At 45.2% G+C, this 16572-nt stretch overlaps 2 protein-coding genes across 2 annotated transcripts in view; one reads left to right on the top strand and one right to left on the bottom strand.

Moving 5' to 3' along the window:
- The first annotated feature begins 8296 nt into the window (after positions 1 to 8296).
- Positions 8297 to 11932, top strand: fabp2 (fatty acid binding protein 2, intestinal). The gene is made up of 4 exons (XM_053490925.1): positions 8297 to 8475; positions 9053 to 9225; positions 11085 to 11192; positions 11700 to 11932. Exons 1-4 carry the CDS (start codon positions 8409 to 8411, stop codon positions 11748 to 11750), a joined length of 399 nt encoding a protein of 132 aa, XP_053346900.1. The 5' UTR covers positions 8297 to 8408; the 3' UTR covers positions 11751 to 11932.
- Positions 11933 to 15445: 3513 nt separating this feature from the next.
- Positions 15446 to 16572, bottom strand: part of usp53b (ubiquitin specific peptidase 53b) — a 20997-nt gene continuing 19870 nt past the window's right edge. The window contains exons 16-17 of the mRNA XM_053490892.1: positions 16353 to 16572; positions 15446 to 16027 (exon numbers count right to left, since the gene is read on the bottom strand). The exon at positions 16353 to 16572 is cut by the window's right edge and continues 211 nt beyond it. Coding sequence (XP_053346867.1) covers positions 15951 to 16027; positions 16353 to 16572 — 297 coding nt within the window. The 3' untranslated portion in view covers positions 15446 to 15950. The remainder of the gene's footprint in view (positions 16028 to 16352) is intronic.

The following is a 16572-nucleotide window of genomic DNA, read 5'->3' as shown; positions in this document are numbered from 1 at the left end:
AAAATAAAGAATAATAAACTGAAATAAAATCAACACTGTCATCTGCTGGAGCTTTTCAAAGCTCCAAATTTACGAAGGCACACTTCTGCTTTTTCTTGAGGCAGAGTCGTAAATGAGCTCTTCATACTGTATGATAAAGCCTTTGCTAATTCAGAGTCGATGCTGAGAGGTAACAGTTACAGGGAGCATCACTGTATCATATTAAGAAAGATGCGTTAGTCGTGAAATTATTACTGACATCAAAACACATTATTAACGTCAACAGATACAATAAAGTTTCACAGGATTATGGACGTACCTGAAAGTGATGCACGGGCTTCATCTTGGGCTTTTCTTTCGTTTCTTGGCTGTTGATTGATGTCGGACTGTTGATGTCTCTTTCCAGAACCAGTATTAATGTATTATTATATTATATAACCCCGCCCCCCCCCCCCCCCCCCCCCCTGGGAGTTGGTGCCCTAGGCAGACTGCGTGCGCTTGGACTGTTGTAGCTCCTCTGGCTCACAATCATTTGCTAAGCTACAGTATTAGATTAATGTGTTTGGCAACAGTTTAACTATAAAGTAAAACACATCACAACATAATTCTGTCATCATGTGATAACAATAATCACAGAGAGGCTGTAAAACTGGGTGATTATTATCGGATGCCTTGATGTGTCTCTTCAGGTTTGTGGTATTTTTCCCAGGAACTGAAAGCCCACACACACACACACACACACACACACACACACAATTCAAATTTACACAGCTTGTCTCTGCGCTTCTGATAGGTGTGTGCGTGTGTGTGTGTGTGTGCGTGTGTGTGTGCGTGTGTGTGCACAGAGTGTTTGTGTGTGTGTTTGAGTGAAGTTTGATAAAGGGTGTGGTCGTACTATGGGCGGGACCCTGAATTGTTTATAGGTATATTTTAACTGCAGTAACCCGGGTACTGTTAAAACTACGTGTTCCAATACTTTTGAATATGCCACAAAATTTGAAAAGACTTGACGGTGCCTCCACTTATTATGATATTATTTATAAAGTTCACTAAGAATATCACTCTACTTTATACCGCTCGATAGTTTAATCTGAGAAACCAACTAAGTTACTGAATGTGCTGTAAATATTTAACACCAGCACAAGTCTTTAGATAAGAATGTAACTTTAGTCAAACTTTAATAAGAAAATAAAGAAATACTGGCAGCACACAGTTATATACACATCACTAGAATTATATACAAACTAAACTAATTCAGTCTGCAGGAATATTAACTAGTGTCTCTTAAACAAATAAGTAAATAAATAAATCAATAAGAAGGGCGCAGGCCTGAATCGTGGCTTGGGATCCTGGAGGCCTAAAACTATGTGGCCGCTTCACTTTCCTGACTCAAGACGCTGTTCTTTCCTCTAACATGCAAAACAGCTGTCGGTCCGTGTACATTCAAAATTACTTAAACTCATTTTAGGAAAACAGAATATTTCACAGAACCACCACATTAACCATGCGTGACTACATACACTGCTATTACCTTTACAGTCAATATCAGTAGCATTAGCATGCGATTATGCTAATCACAATTAGCCTTGGTTAGCATTACAGTGAAACCTCAGATTGCGAGTAACACGGTTTAAAAAAAAAAAATAGAAAAGAAAATATAACACTGTGACCATGTGTGTGCAAGTAAAACACATTTTATTTTGTGTCTGTATGTGTGTGTGTACAGAACGCGTGTACTGTTTATCATAATAAAACAAAAGCAAGTCTCAAACGTGTAAAACAAAAGCAAGTCTCATTAGAGAGGTTAAAGATCCATTTTCTTTCTCTGCTCAAGGCTCAGCCTGCCCTTTCTGTCTGTGTGCATGCGTGTCATTGGACACCGTGCACCCCCATCATCTCTCCAAAAACCGTGCATCATCTCTCCAAAAAGGCTGAAGTTAGCAGCTTGAACTTTTTAGTGAGATGTTCCATGTTGCTTACATTGCAGAAATAGCTTCTTTGGCACACACACATTTTCTTTATTAAAATAATAAAATCAGGATTAATACTGTGTTTTGAGCCATTACCTTCCACCACAGACATGAACACTGATTTTCTGCTTCATATTTTCACACACCAGTGATCAGTGTTGGGTGTAAGGTGTTACAATGTAACGTGTTAGACGACTCGGATTAAATTTTTTGATGTTATGTAACACATTAGGTCACCATTTAAGTACTCAGTTATTTAGTATTTTAAAAAATGTAATCTGTTAATCTCTCTCTCTCTGTGTGTGTGTGTGTGTGTGTGTGTGTGTGTGTGTGTGTGTGTGTGTGTGTGTGAAAGTCGTCCTACAAGCCCACCCCCGATAACCTGCCCCTCTCAGTTATTCCTGCTGTTATACCCCTATCTCACCTTTGCGGTTTTACTATAGAGATAGGGGTATTAGTAGGTGAGATAGGGGTATTAGTAGGTGAGATAGGGGTATTAGTAGGTGAGATGGGGGTATGAGTGGGTGGGATAGGGGTATGAGTGGGTGGGATAGTGGTATGAGTGGGTGGGATGGGGGTATGAGTGGGTGAGATGGGGGTATTAGTAGGTGAGATTGGGGTATTAGTAGGTGAGATGGGGGTATTAGTAGGTGAGATAGGGGTATTAGCAGGTGAGATAGGGGTATTAGTAGGTGAGATAGGGGTATTAGCAGGTGAGATAGGGGTATTAGTAGGTGAGATGGGGGTATTAGTAGGTGAGATGGGGGTATCAGTAGGTGAGATGGGGGTAATAGTAGGTAAGATGGGCTATTAGTAGGTGAGATGGGGGTATTAGTAGGTGAGATGGGGGTATTAGTGGGTGAGATGGGGGTATTAGTAGGTGAGATGGGGGTATTAGTAGGTGAGATAGGGGTATTAGTAGGTGAGATGGGGGTATTAGTAGGTGAGATGGGGTATTAGTGGGTGAGATGGGGTATTAGTAGGTGAGATGGGGGTATTAGTAGGTGAGATGGGGGTATTAGTAGGTGAGATGGGGGTAATAGTAGGTAAGATGGGGTATTAGTAGGTGAGATGGGGGTATTAGTGGGTGAGATGGGGTATTAGTAGGTGAGATGGGGGTATTAGTAGGTGAGATGGGGGTATTAGTAGGTGAGATAGGGGTATTAGTAGGTGAGATGGGGGTATTAGTAGGTGAGATGGGGTATTAGTGGGTGAGATAGGGTATTAGTAGGTGAGATGGGGGTATTAGTAGGTGAGATGGGGGTATTAGTAGGTGAGATAGGGGTATTAGTAGGTGAGATGGGGTATTAGTAGGTGAGATAGGGGTATTAGTAGGTGAGATGGGGGTATTAGTAGGTGAGATGGGGTATTAGTAGGTGAGATGGGAGTATTAGTAGGTGAGATGGGGGTATTAGTAGGTGAGATAGGGGTATTAGTAGGTGAGATAGGGGTATTAGTAGGTGAGATGGGGGTATTAGTAGGTGAGATGGGGTATTAGTAGGTGAGATGGGGGTATTAGTAGGTGAGATAGGGATATTAGTAGGTGAGATGGGGTATCAGTAGGTGAGATGGGGGTATTAGTAGGTGAGATGGGGGTATTAGTAGGTGAGATAGGGGTATTAGTAGGTGAGATGGGGTATTAGTAGGTGAGATGGGGTATTAGTAGGTGAGATAGGGGTATTAGTAGGTGAGATGGGGGTATTAGTAGGTGAGATGGGGTATTAGTAGGTGAGATGGGAGTATTAGTAGGTGAGATGGGGGTATTAGTAGGTGAGATAGGGGTATTAGTAGGTGAGATGGGGTATTAGTAGGTGAGATGGGGTATTAGTAGGTGAGATAGGGATATTAGTAGGTGAGATGGGGTATCAGTAGGTGAGATGGGGGTATTAGTAGGTGAGATGGGGGTATTAGTAGGTGAGATAGGGGTATTAGTAGGTGAGATGGGGTATTAGTAGGTGAGATGGGGGTATTAGTAGGTGAGATGGGGGTATTAGTAGGTGAGATAGGGGTATTAGTAGGTGAGATGGGGTATTAGTAGGTGAGATGGGGGTATTAGTAGGTGAGATGGGGGTATTAGTAGGTGAGATAGGGGTATTAGTAGTTAACAGATTATGGGCCAAACTTCACTGAGTGATGATAGTAGAATAATTATAAAGGTCTTGACTAAAACAACATGCATGAGGAATCACAAAGGAGTTTTTATTTTTTTGAACTAGTTACTTTTATCAGAAAGTAACACTGTAATGTAACTGATTACTTTTTAAAGACAGTAATTTTGTAGTGTAATTAGTTACTTTTAAAGTAACATCCCCCAACACTGTCAGTGATTGAGCAGTGTGTGTGTGTGTGTGTGTCTGTGTGTGTGTAGTGTTTCGTGTTAAAATATAATGATCTAAAGCTGGGCTTTATCTCACACTCCTGCTCTGTCTCCATGCACAGCACGCCCAGTGAGATAAACAGATAAATAAAGCTCCTGAGGTACAAAGGTTTATCTCCTTTTTATTGTAAGGTGACTGAGTCCGTCCATGAACCTTCTACAGATAAACCTTCCTCTAAACGGGGCGCAGGTCCAAGGCCATAAACGTGTTCACATCAGGGCTGATTAGACTTATCATCTGATCTGCCTGCTTAATTTGGCTTTTAGTGCATTGAGGTCTCGACCTCTATCCTCACGATGGTGATAAATATCAGCTAAATTAATCCTGAGCCATGAAAAGGTTTTATTCTAGCAGTGAGACACAAACTGTTGCTACGCACGAACAGCGGGACAGGGCAGTGAAGCGAAGGGTCCACAACGAGAAAAACAGTCTAGTGGTCTAGACGACGGCTCAGTTTATACGCCTGCTGGATGGATCCTAATCAGATTCTAACATCATGTATCTATAAACCCCCGGCTGCTCAGTTATCAGGAGTTTCAGGCACTTTAACTTTAAATAATAAGTTGTAACTTATTTCACATGGTTTTATGCAAATGGTTTTCTTTATTTTTAGTGTATTCAGGTAAAAATCTTTGTGGTGATACACCCTGAGCATGCACATAATAACTATTAAACCCCCTTTTTACCTTTTTTGGACTATATACATTACATAAAATAATCATTTAAAAAAAAAAAAAAACATGAAAAAATATGCTCACTGAGACGGGAATGAAGGTCGGGTAGCGACGTGTACAGGAAATCTGAAACTGTGTGATCAGGAACAAACACTGATGGAAAGTTATTTATTGACATTAATTTTTATAATAATTCATTATTATTTAATCTAATTGTTTTTATGTGATAAGAGGGAAATACATATACGAGACAAGAACGTCGTCCATCAGTGTGGAGATAATGAAAGCCATTTCACCAAATCATCTGGTACACAAAGTGCATCAGTCCTAAAGCTGTTGGTAAGTTGCTAATGTTAACCGCTATCATTAAACCAGAGGAGTGTTGCAGAGACACCGCCCTCTGGTTTCACATGGCTGAACTGCAGTGTGGGAAGAGACAAATACAAATAACAAATAAAGTTGCAAGTAACGATGAGCGGGCCCAAGCACCCTGCGCCATTGCCACACAGGGACCCCAGAAAGACAGCGGGCACCGTGGGCACAGTGGGCACCGTGGGGACATGCATTTAAAGGGGATATCCCAGTACCATTATGAACATTTTAAAGAAAGAGGAATTTATATTTAGACCTCCAAAAAGTCTCAGATGATGGAAAATAAGCATCACTCTATGATGTCACTCAATGTGATGTCACTGAACGCGATGTCACTCAATAAGATGTCCCATAGAAAGTGATTAAACACCTTTTTCTGGTAAGTTTAAGGCATCTTCATAGCCGACCCGTTTGACCCAATTTTGCATCCTCGATGTCTTTAGATCACGTCGGCCCGGTTGGTGGCCCATGACATGCAATGTGAAAGTTGTTCAGCTCAATGAGCTCTAAATGAATATCGCAGGGTCACCAGGCCCATGGCTCAGACTCTCAGGCCTCCTAATGATTCCAGGTTTTGAGCTTGTTAAGACTCCCAAAAAGCCTTAGGAAAACAATAGGGCCCTTTACACACTATGATGACATGGAGCTGATGTCATAGTGCTTGGGCGCTAATAATGTAGACATGAATGTGACATGAATGTGTATTGCTTCACAACTGTGTTTGAGTTTGTTTAATACCGTAATGCAGTGTATTTATTCCTTTAAATGTGCCAGTCAGACTCTAATGAACTCAGTGTGACAGAATTAAAGTCTTTGTGCTCATGTGTTTGAGCTCGCAGAGCGTTCGTACTGTTCAGGAAAGTGTTAATGATTCAGTACAGACGATTACGCAACACCATGCCGTGGAACACAGACACACCCTCCGTGTTTGAGTAAATGATGGTTTGAATCTTATCCAAACAGGCGAAAAGGCACCAGCTGAGAAATTTCTACCGGCTCTAACGGCTGCATTACACAACTCTACAGAGTCGGCGTTATTAGTGTGTGTGTGTGTGTGTGTGTGTGTGAGAGAGAGCTCGTACGGAACAGGGTGATGACACACTGCGCAGGTTTCAGGGGTTCCAGCATTAAGGGTTCTGTGTAGAGCTTTTCAGGAACCTCTGGTCCTGGTGTGAGTGTGTGTGTGAGTGTGTGTGTGTGTGTGTGTGTGTGAGTGTGTGTGTGTGTGTGTGAGTGCACACCAGGACACATGCACACTGGTGTACAGAGTTACAAACTCGTATTTGGTTTAATGGTGTTTTTATTTCCTCTTTTATAAAACAAATAAAAAAGTCATTATTCCACTTCCGTCCTGATCCTTCACTCCTCTGCACTCACGCCTCCTCCGTACCTGTAACCTTACACTGTGACAATCAAGGCACTAAAATCTAATCTAATCTAATCTAATCTAATCTAATCTAATCTAATCTAATCTAATCTAATCTAATCTAATCTAATCTAATCTAATCTTTCTGCTCTTTTTACTGAAACTGATAACTAAATGACTTTATTTTAGACAGGTGAATGTTGATTTGTTGTTTTTGTTTATGTCACCCATGAGATAAACACTACAGGATTCCTGTCTGTCTGTGACTCCTGTAAGAGTTCTCCTACCTGATGACGCTCTGGTTTCTCTGACACTTCTGCTTTTTATTGATTCATTGAACGGCATAAATGATGCATATCATGTTTAGACATTTGGACATGTCTCCTGTGTGTGTGTGTGTGTGTGTGTGTATAAATGAAAAAGTTACCTGATTTCTGCTCTTTTCCCAGTGTTTATTATTCCTGTATGAACATGCTTATTCAGACATTATTTTCCCTAATGTGACCTCATACAGGAAGAGCCCCTCCCCCTGGCTTCCTGCTCAGCTCTGATGTCCACTAAGGGGCGTGGCTCAGCAGTAGCTTATTTACATAGACACTAAAATGGTTCATTTGGAGAAGGAGTGAAACCGAGGGAGTGTGGGGTAAGAAGCAATGCATTATCTCAGGGGTATTTCAGCTGAGGCATTTACACACACACACACACACACACACACACACACACACACTTTCTGAGCTCTGAGACCTGCGCTAACTTGTTACAGTCAAAGCTGTGTTAGCTTCACCTTTGACACACATTAAAACAGCTTTTAGAAATAGACCCTCAGGTGTGACTTTCAGACTCAACGCAGTGTACCCACTATATGACCTAAAGTATGTGCACCCCATGACCATCACATCCACACGTGGTTCTTCCCCAATCTGTTCTCACACAGCTGTACAGAAGATTCCTGTGGTTCCTGTAGCGTTTCAGATCCCCTTCAGTGTTCAGCATGATGAGATCCACAAAGTCTGCACAGAGCTTAAAAGTGTGTGAGATCTCAAGTGTCCTAAATAGACCCCAGTGGCGAGAAGAGACGGAACAGAGCTGGAGTGGGACGTCCAACACATCAACATGCATGGCCAGGGGTGCACATACTTTTATCCATAAAAAGTAGAATGAGTTTGAGTGTGCTTGGTTAACTTATAAATTCGTTGCATTGAACTTTGTAAATGTACACAGACACACACACACTCTGTGCTTACACAACACACACTCGTCTCACCACACCCTCAACAAAGCAAACAGGCCCTGCAACTCCCTGTTAGTTAAACACCAGACTGTGTGTGTATGTGGGGGGGGGTTACTCTAAAACGAGTGTGCACTTGTCTGCTTTTTTCAGCCCCGGTCCCTGAGGGAAAGCTGCGTCTGCGTCTGCGTCTGCTCACATCCTGGACACTGATCTTCAGCGTGAGCTTTACTCAGCCACATCAGCGTGAAGATAAAGTCTCAGATAAGGGGTGTGTTCTCATCACCACGTGTATATAAGGAGCTGCGAGAGGATACAAGCAGATCACATCAGTGCTCTGTCTCTCTCTCTCTCTCCCTCTCTCTCTCTCTCTCTCTCTCTCTCTCTCTCACACACACACACACTCACTCACACACTCACTCACACACTCCAGTTGAAAACATGATCTTTAACGGAACATGGAAAGTGGACCGCAGTGATAACTATGAAAAATTCATGGAGCAGATGGGTGAGAAACTTTTATTATTATGTGAATTTAAAATGAAATAATTTAGTGAATGTAAGAGTGTACCGGTAGGCGCCCTGCACCACCAGGGTCTGGGTTCGATTCTGTGTGCATGGAGTTTGCATGTTCTCCACTCCTTAGTCTGTTTCCTTCGGGTCCTCCAGTTTCTTTTTTTGACTAAAGACATGCAGATTAGACTAATTGGCATTCCCAAATTGTACATAGTGTGTGTGTGTGTGTGTGTGTGTGTGTGTGTGTGTGTGATACATTGTCACTCTGTGCAGGGTGTAACGTGCCCCGTGCCTGATGTCTCCTGGGAGAGAGTTTTTACTGCCCGAGTGATTATAAACGTATTAATGCAGATTGTACTGAGTAAAAGATAAAACAGGTTCATCACTAAACAGCAGTGTGTTCTAAAGCGACTCGCGGTAACTCAGTGGAACCTTGCAACAGAACAGGGCTGTATATTCTGTTTACTCTGTGCTGTTTAAACATTTATTTATTACAATAATACAGTGCAGTAATACTCTGTGTGTGTGTGTGTGTGTGTGTGTGTGTGTGTGTGTGTGTGTGTGTTTAGGCATAAACATGGTAAAGAGGAAACTTGCAGCCCATGACAATCTAAAGATCACTCTGGAGCAGAATGGAGACAAGTTCCATGTGAAAGAGGTCAGCACTTTCCGCACCCTGGAGCTGGACTTCACGCTGGGAGTCACGTTCGAGTACGAGCTCGCTGATGGAACCAAACTCTCTGTACGGTGCTTTACACAACTCTTACTGATATAGGACTGATCTGGGGGCAGGACTTAACAGGGGCGGGAGTGATTGGGATAGGAGTAATCAGATGGTGGTCAGGAGTAATCAGGTGAGGGCAGGAGTAATCTGGGGGCAGGACTTAATAGGTCCTGGAGTAATCGGTGGTAGGGGTGATCAAATGGGGGCAGGGGTGATTTGGTGGGGGCAGGAGTGATTGGGGTAGGAGTGATTGGGGGTAGGGGTGATCAGATGGGGCGGCATTATCAGATGGGGGCAGGAGTGATCAAGTGGGGGCAGGAGTAATCAGATGGGGCAGGGTGATCAGGTGAGGGCAGGAGTGATTGGGGGCAGGACTTAACAGGGGTGGGAGTGATCGAGGATAGGGGTGATCAGATGGGGGCAGGAGTGATCAGGTAGGGGCGGGAGTGATCAGGTGGAGGTGGGAGTGATCGGGGGCAGGAGTGATTCGGGCAGAGTGATCAGGTGGGAGTGATCAGATGGGGGCATGAGTGATCAGGTGGGGGGCAGGAGTGATCAGATGGGGGCAGGAGTGATCAGGTGGGGGCAGGAGTAATCAGATGGGGCAGGGTGATCAGGTGAGGGCAGGAGTAATCTGGGGGCAGGACTTAATAGGTCCTGGAGTAATCGGTGGTAGGGGTGATCAAATGGGGGCAGGGGTGATTTGGTGAGGGCAGGAGTGATTGGGGTAGGAGTGATTGGGGGTAGGGGTGATCAGATGGGGCGGCATTATCAGATGGGGGCAGGAGTGATCAAGTGGGGGCAGGAGTAATCAGATGGGGCAGGGTGATCAGGTGAGGGCAGGAGTGATTGGGGGCAGGACTTAACAGGGGTGGGAGTGATCGAGGATAGGGGTGATCAGATGGGGGCAGGAGTGATCAGGTAGGGGCGGGAGTGATCAGGTGGGGGTGGGAGTGATCGGGGGCAGGAGTGATTCGGGCAGAGTGATCAGGTGGGGGCAGGAGTGATCAGGTGGGGGTGGGAGTGATCAGATGGGGGGATGAGTGATCAGGTGGGGGGCAGGAGTGATTAAGGGCAGGACTTAACAGGGGTGGGAGTGATCGAGGATAGGGGTGATTAGATGGGGGCAGGAGTGATCAGGTGGGGGCGGGAGTGATCAGGTGGGGGTGGGAGTGATCAGGTGGGGGTGGGAATGATCAGATGGGGGCATGAGTGATCAGGTGGGGGGCAGGAGTAATCAGATGGGGGCAGGAGTGATCAGGTGGGGACGGGAGTGATCAGGTGGGGGTGGGAGTGATGGGGGGCAGGAGTGATTCAGGCAGAGTGATCAGGTGGGGGCAGGAGTGATCAGGTGGGGGTGGGAGTGATCAGATGGGGGCATGAGTGATCAGGTGGGGGGCAGGAGTAATCTGATGGGGGCAGGAGTGATCAGGTGGGGGTGGGAGTGATATGGGGCAGGAGTGATCAGGTGGGGGTGGGAGTAATCGGGGGCAGGGGTGATTAGGTGGGGGGCAGGAGTGATCAGGTGGGGGTGGGAGTGATCGGGGGCAGGAGTGATCAGGTGGGGGCAGGAGTGATCAGGTGGGGGCAGAGTGATCAGGTGGGGGGCAGGAGTGATCAGGTGGGGGTGGGAGTGATCAGGTGGGAGTGGGAGTGATCAGATGGGGGCAGGAGTTATCAGATGGGGCAGGGTGATCAGGTGGGGGCAGGTGTGATCAGATGGGGGCTGGAGTGATTGGGGGCAGGAGTGATTGGGGCAGAGTGATCAGGTGGGGTCAGGAGTAACAGTGATGAAGACTTTTATTAGCTGAGATAAATGTCCAGACATACTTGATCCTTCAGTTTGACCTCTGACCTTTTGACTTTTGTCCCCACAGGGCTCCTGGGTGATGGATGGGGATGTGCTGAAGGGAACGTTCGTCCGTCAAGACAACGGAAAAACCCTGAACACCGTCAGGCAGATTGTGGACGGTGAGCTGGTACAGGTGAGGATGATCATGATCTCCTACACAACTCCAGCCTTCTCAGGATCCGCCCGGTGGCCACGCCCCTCCACCCGTTACTGAACCGATCTACGATGACAGTACTTTACACCACACTGCTGGTTAATCCTGCGCTCCGATTGGTCAGGAGGTGTTGATTAGTTCTCTATAACAGCGGCTCTGACTGTAGTGCGGGTTTATATTAATGCGCTCGCTCTGATACACTATGGTTTCCATAGTAACGAGTCATTCACAAGGCGGTGTACAGCGCGCACGCCATATCGACAGGTTAAATGGGAGACTGAGGACTTTACGCTCTCAGTTACACGATAAGCTGCGTTTTTGTGTCTGTTCGTTGCGTAATCGTGACGTCCTGTTTTCACACCATCTCACTGCTTACTGCTCCAGTTATACTGTCACAGTGTGTGTGTGTGTGTGTGTGTGTGTAGGAGTCCAGTGTGTGTGTGTGTGTGTCAGTCTTTACATGTGAAGTGTTGTGTTTTTGTGCAGAGCTACAACTACGACGGCGTGGATGCTAAGAGGATTTTCAAGAAGGCTTAAATGCAGCGTGTGTGAATCAGCCGGAGAAACCTTTACCTTCCAGCTTGGCGTCTCCCCAGGACCTGTGCAGTGTCCCGGAGCTGGTCCACGCCCACAGGCCACGCCCCTTACCCCAGACACACTGGGCACCCTGGCACTGCTCGCTTTTATATTTAAGGAAATAAAGTCACTTTTTAGACATGTTTGGGCTCACAGTGTTATTTTACATACGACAGTTACGACTCGTTTCACTGCACAGCTTTCTGCTCAGAGAAACATAAAAAAACTGAAATTTCACAAACACAGAGGAACCTCAGCATGCAAATTCAATCTGTCCCGAAGGAGAGTTCTTGGGGTGAAATGTCGTATTGTGAAACGCAGGTTCCAGGAGGAAATAATGTAAATGCAGATAACATTCCAGTCGCACAAAAATATTACCAATATTACCAATTTCTCAAATAAAATAATCATATTTCTGCAAATAAAAACAATCAAAGCATTTAGAAAAGACTTAAGTTAAGTGATATAGATGATTTAAATATGAAATAAATAGGCATTAAACCTCACTTTACCTTAATATATGATTCCTCTCAGCACCGGCTGCTTTAAAACCCAAACTGGAAGTGTCTCACTTTTCCTCTTGATAATACTCTCGTCACTCATTGTGCTATAAAGTGGCCAAGGTATAATAATAATAATAATAATACAATAATAATAAATGTGAACAGCACATGGAAGATGAAGAAGAAGAAGAGTGATGTTCTAATGCTTGGATAAAGAAACCTAAAATAAAGATGAGGTGCTGGGACGTGTTTAAAACATTCCAGGTACATCTGCAGCCTGGTAACCTTCCCGTTACAGACTAATCATCAGGAATGTGTGCAGGTGTGTACAAGTGTGTGTGACACCAAATTGGTATTGATTAAAAAAAGAGAAAGGTGTAGAAGAGCCGGGTGTGTCAGTGTTTTTATTCCCCACTTCACACCGCACTGCTGATTCTGACCTCATTTATATATAAAACATCATTCAACAGATTCAAACCTTCCAAAATCATCAGAACTGGTGTGTGTGTCTGAAATCATTTAAGATCATTCTAGAAAACAAGAAAAATATTGTATTTTTCAATATTGTATATTGTATTGTACTCATGAAAAAATATGTGAGTTAAAAGAGAAGGAGAAATTCTGGAGTGAGTTAGATGAAGTGATGCAGAGCATACCCAGAGGGGAGAGAGTGGTGATTGGTGCAGACTTCAATGGACATGTTGGGGAAGGGAACAGAGGTGATGAAAATGTGATGGGCAGGTTTGGTTTTCAGGACAGGAATGTAGAAGGACAGATGGTGGTGGACTTTGCAAAGAGGATGGAGATGGCAGTAGTAAATACTTTCTTCCAGAAGAGGCAGGAACATAGGGTGACATATAAGAGTGGAGGCAGAAGCACTCAGGTCGACTACATCTTGTGTCGACGTTGTAACCTGAAAGAGATCAGTGACTGCAAAGTGTTGGTAGGGGAGAGTGTAGCCAGACAACACAGAATGATTGTGTGTAAAATAACCCTGGTGGTGAGGAAGGCGAAGAGGACAAAGGCAGAGCAGAGGACAAAGTGGTGGAAGCTGAGAAAGGAAGAATGTTGTGTAGTCTTCAGGGAGGAGTTGAGACAGGCTATGGGTGGTCAGGAGGTGCTTTAAGTTGACTGGACAACTACAGCCAATGTGATCAGGGAGACAGGTAGGAGGGTACTTGGTGTATCATCAGGTAAGGGGAAAGTGGACAAGGAGACTTGGTGGTGGAATGAGGAAGTCCAGGAGTGTATACAGGGAAAGAGGCTAGCTAAGAAGAAGTGGGACACTGAGAGGACTGAAGAGAGTAGACAGGAGTACAGGGAGATGCAGAGTAAGGTGAAGGTAGAGGTGGCAAAGGCCAAACAAAGAGCATATGAGGACTTTTATGCTAGGCTAGACAGTAAGGAGGGAGAGGTGGATCTGTACAGGTTGGCAAGGCAGAGAGATAGAGATGGGAAGGATGTGCAGCAGGTTAGAGTGATTAAAGATAGAGAAGGAAATGTACTGACAGATGCCAGGAGGGTGATGGGAAGATGGAAGGAGTATTTTAAGGAGTTGATGAATGAGGAAAACGAAAGAGAACAAAGAGTAGAAGAGGTGACTGTTGTGGAACAGGAAGTAGCAAATATTGGTAGAAGTGAGGTGAGAAAGGCATTGAAGAGGATGAAGAGTGGAAAGGCTGTTGGTCCTGATGACATACCTGTGGAGGTATGGAAGTGCTTAGGAGAGGTGGCAGTAGAGTTTTTGACAAGTTTGTTTAACAAGATCTTGGAGAGTGAGAGGATTCCAGAGGAATGGAGGAGAAGTGTATTGGTGCCAATTTTTAAGAACAAGGGAGATGTGCAAAGCTGTGGCAATTATAGAGGTATAAAGCTAATGAGCCAGACAATGAAGCTGTGGGAAAGAGTAGTGGAAGCTAGGTTAAGGGCAGAGGTGAACATTTGTGAGCAGCAATATGGTTTTATGCCTAGAAAGAGTACATCAGATGCAGTATTTGCTTTGAGGATGCTGGCGGAGAAGTACAGAGAAGGTAACAGGGAGTTGCATTGTGTCTTTTTAGATTTAGAGAAAGCGTATGACAGGGTGCCAAGAGAGGAGCTGTGGTATTGTATGAGGAAGTCTGGAGTGGCAGAGAAGTATGTTAGAGTGGTGCAGGACATGTATGAGAGCTGTAAGACAGTGGTAAGATGTGCTGTAGGTGTGACAGAAGAGTTTAAGGTGGAGGTGGGTCTGCATCAAGGATCAGCTCTAAGCCCCTTTTTGTTTGCTCTGGTGATGGACAGGATGACAGATGAGGTAAGACAGGAGTCCCCATGGACTATAATGTTTGCAGATGACATTGTGCTTTGTAGCGAGAGCAGGGAACAGGTGGAGGAAAATTTGGAGAGGTGGAGGTATGCTCTGGAAAGCAGAGGAATGAAGGTTAGCCGCAGCAAGACGGAATACATGTGTGTAAATGAGAGGGACCCAGGAGGAACGGTGAGGCTACAGGGAGCAGAGGTAAAGAAGGTGCAGGATTTTAAGTACTTGGGGTCAACGGTCCAGAGCAACGGAGAGTGTGGAAAGGAGGTGAAGAGGCGGGTACAGGCAGGTTGGAATGGGTGGAGAAAAGTGTCAGGTGTGTTGTGCGATAAAAGAGTATCAGCGAGAATGAAAGGAAAGGTGTACAGGACAGTGGTGAGACCAGCGATGCTCTACGGCTTAGAGACAGTGGCGCTGAAGAAAAGACAGGAGGCAGAGTTGGAGGTAGCAGAGCTGAAGATGTTGAGGTTCTCTTTGGGAGTGACAAGGATGGATAGGATTAAGAATGAGTTTATCAGAGGGACAACCCATGTTAGATGTTTTGGAGATAAAGTCAGAGAGGCCAGATTGAGGTGGTTTGGGCATGTTCAGAGGAGAGATTGTGAATATATCGGTAGAAGGATGCTGAGGTTGGAACTGCCAGGCAGGAGGTCTAGAGGAAGACCAAAGAGGAGATTTATGGATGCAGTGAGAGAGGACATGAAGTTAGTTGGTGTGAGAGAAGAGGAGGCAGAGGATAGGGTTAGATGGAGGCAGATGATTCGCTGTGGCGACCCCTGAAAGGGAACAGCCGAAAGACAAAGAAGAAGCTAGAAAACAAGAAAAATAACACATAAAGCAGATGTGGGTGTTTTAATCCAGTTTATTAAACCAAGAATAAAAATGAATGCATAGACATTTCAGAAAAAATCGATATCGATGACATCGTGGTGGAGAAGTCGTTACACGCGAAGGGTCGTGCCGATATCCTGCATGACGACACAGACAGAAGGCACTCCGTAGATGACTTCAGACCACACACACACACACACTTCTCTTCACCATTTTGTTCATGAATAAACCTGGTCTACGTTTAATCTTCTGGGTCTGAATTTCATCAATAAAGCATGGAAATGTCCAGCTGATCCATGACGATCTGTTCTCCTCAACAACTCTTTGGCCTTCAGCTTTAAACTGCATAATTAACATCTTCCCTTTTTACACACACACACACACACACACACTGGTATTTCTGCAGCTCAAGATTCTCGTGCTGTGTGTTACAGCGTGTTCAGGTTCAGTGCCCAGCTGGTGTGTGTGTGTGTGTATACAGTACGCACTGGCATCCATGAGGACGGTCCTGTCCTCCTCACACCTTTACAGGTAGCCCTGCTCATCCAGACCTTTGGGAGACACCGGGTGCCACTTAGCCATGGACTTACTGATGCTAGAACCTGAAGAAGAGAAGAACATTAGAGTGAGGTTAGAACGAGAAGAAACAAAGACATAAAGGAAACTGATGACTGGAATGAAGTTGATGGAACGATGCGGTGGGGAACGTGCAGTGCCTCCAATAATCAAAGATTAGAGTGTGTGAGCTGTGTTGTGTCTGAGCAGTGTACATTTTAAGGATATACTGTATAAAGATAATTAGGTCTCCGGTGTGTGTTAAATGTCTCCATCCTGCTTTGGGTTCACTGGAGCTGAGAGTCGCTTCCACAATCAGTGGTGTGAGTGCATGAGTGACCTGATGAACCCGAGAGATGAGACGTGCCGTACCTGCGTCCCCTCGGGTCCTAGCGTGATCGGAGGGGGGCGGAGCCATGCTGAGCACCAGCGGCCTCTGGTGGTGATACTTCAGTCTGTACGCGTCCGTCATGCAGTTGTCCACGGAGAAATAGGTGGTGAGCGCGACTCCGGCTTTACTCCGGCCCTGCTCCGGCTCGCGCGTCTCCTCGTCCCCGCGCTCCGGCTCCGGCCCACGTGCCTGGGTCTGGAG

The sequence above is a fragment of the Clarias gariepinus genome, unplaced genomic scaffold, assembly GCF_024256425.1.
Source record: "Clarias gariepinus isolate MV-2021 ecotype Netherlands unplaced genomic scaffold, CGAR_prim_01v2 scaffold_35, whole genome shotgun sequence".
NCBI classification, from domain to species: Eukaryota; Metazoa; Chordata; class Actinopteri; order Siluriformes; family Clariidae; genus Clarias; species Clarias gariepinus.
Note: the sequence above shows the minus strand (reverse complement) of the source record. Positions and strands in the feature narration are given on the sequence as shown.